Source organism: Octopus bimaculoides, chromosome 2 (genome assembly GCF_001194135.2).
Source record: "Octopus bimaculoides isolate UCB-OBI-ISO-001 chromosome 2, ASM119413v2, whole genome shotgun sequence".
Lineage (NCBI taxonomy): Eukaryota > Metazoa > Mollusca > Cephalopoda > Octopoda > Octopodidae > Octopus > Octopus bimaculoides.
In genome coordinates this window covers 16,929,532-16,931,307 of record NC_068982.1, presented here as the reverse complement: position 1 = coordinate 16,931,307, position 1,776 = coordinate 16,929,532, and the positions used below count along the sequence as shown (strand labels likewise).

Genomic DNA, 1,776 nt, shown 5'->3' with positions numbered 1-1,776 from the left:
GTTGCAGCATTTATGTTTATATATACACAGATATAAGTATATACATATGTATGTACGTATGAGGGTAACTGCGGCAGCATAATTTTGTCGCCAAGTAAACACGGTTAGACATTCAATAACTTTGATTAACTTTTATCAAATTTCTTGGTCCTTAAATTTTCAAGAGAAAAGTATTTATTACCTTAATATAATATTAAATAATAATCCGTTCTACTATAGGCACAAGGCCTGAAATTTGCGGGTGGGTATTAGTTGATTACATCGACCCAGTGTTTCACTGGTACTTAATTTATCGATCCCGAAAGAATGAAAAGTAAAGTCGACCTCAGCGGAATTTGAACTCAGAACGTAACGTGCGATTCTGCCAGCTCGCAGTCTTATAATATTAAATAATAATATTCAAAAAGTGAGAAGAAAACTGTAAGCAAATTTACTCCCTTATCGATTAAATTTATGGAAATTTACTAACAAATCTACATAATGACAATGGTCAATATAAAGATCTTCACTCGTGAACGACAATTTTTTTTTTTTCAGAATCGAATCCTCCATAACCAAAAACGTGGGGTTCCGTAAAAAAAAAAAATCAATATATATCCATTTTACCGAAAGTTATGACGGAAAAATCGAATCTTGTGAATTTTCCGAAAGTCCTCTCTCTACCCTCCAGGGTCGTTAGCGCAATTCCTTTTTTTTTATTTTCGTTTTCTACATATTTGTTAACACCCAGTAGGTTGGTTTATAATAATAATTTTTTTTTGTTCACGTGTGAGCAAGTTTGTTTACACTGTTCATAAATTATCATCCGTAATCTACCAGAAGGAATATTTGGAATTCTAGTCGCACCTAATTTACCGAATTTTGCGTGTGTGTTTGGAAACGGTTATGTAAGCTTTAAAAGTGTTATGGAAACATTAAAAGTCGATCATATATTACTTACAGGAATCCATGATTGTTAAGCGGAGCTGCTGAGTGAAGTATGTAAGTGATGGAAGAAAGCAGTGTTAAATCTGTGAAGATTGATGACCCACTGCTTGCCTTAGCGTAACAATATAAACTATTCAACTTGGTGTGAAGTTAGAACAATGTTAGCAATAACTTTATATGAGAGGCGTTGCAAGTTACGTCACTAAACTTGGGCGAATCATTCAACAGGAGATCACATTATGCGAGTAGCCTACAGATAATCAACACAATTATACCCAGCTGTTACAATTCTTTGTAATTTTGTTATGGGCGAAGGAGTGGCTGTGTGGAGCAATGCTTTAATCGAACATTGTAAATATAATCAAATTATTATTGTATATTTAAAATTGTAAATATTTAATCGATACAGCTACTTCATCCCTTTTATGTTTGTCTGTCCATGTTCGTCCCCTCTTTCTAATACCTTTATGGTAAATATTTATGAAATAAAGTAGCTTGCTTACCAACCACATGGTTCCGGGTTCATTCCCACTGCGTGGCACCTTGGGCAAGTGTCTTCTACTATAGCCTCAGGCCGACCAAAACCTTGTGAGTGGATTTGGTAGACGGAAACTGAAAGAAACCCGTCGTATATATGTATGTGTAGTGAAACTACCTATCGCCATTAGATACAAACTACTATCGCCATTAGATACAAACTACTATCGCCATTACATACAATCTTCTCATTTAAATATAAATAAATGCGAGCGTAGTAGAGAACCCATTCCTTGTCCATCACGTGACTGATAATTATTCGAATCGGCAACTTCTTCGAACCTTTCCCGCCAGAACGCAAACTGACCAATC

At 35.2% G+C, this 1,776-nt stretch overlaps 1 protein-coding gene across 1 annotated transcript in view; it reads right to left on the bottom strand.

Moving 5' to 3' along the window:
* Positions 1-1,149, bottom strand: part of LOC106881601 (putative transmembrane protein DDB_G0267530) — a 31,130-nt gene extending 29,981 nt beyond the window's left edge. The window contains exon 1 of the mRNA XM_052975800.1: positions 941-1,149. Within this exon, the coding sequence (XP_052831760.1) occupies positions 941-950 (10 nt within the window). The 5' untranslated portion in view covers positions 951-1,149. The remainder of the gene's footprint in view (positions 1-940) is intronic.
* Positions 1,150-1,776: the final 627 nt, after the last annotated feature.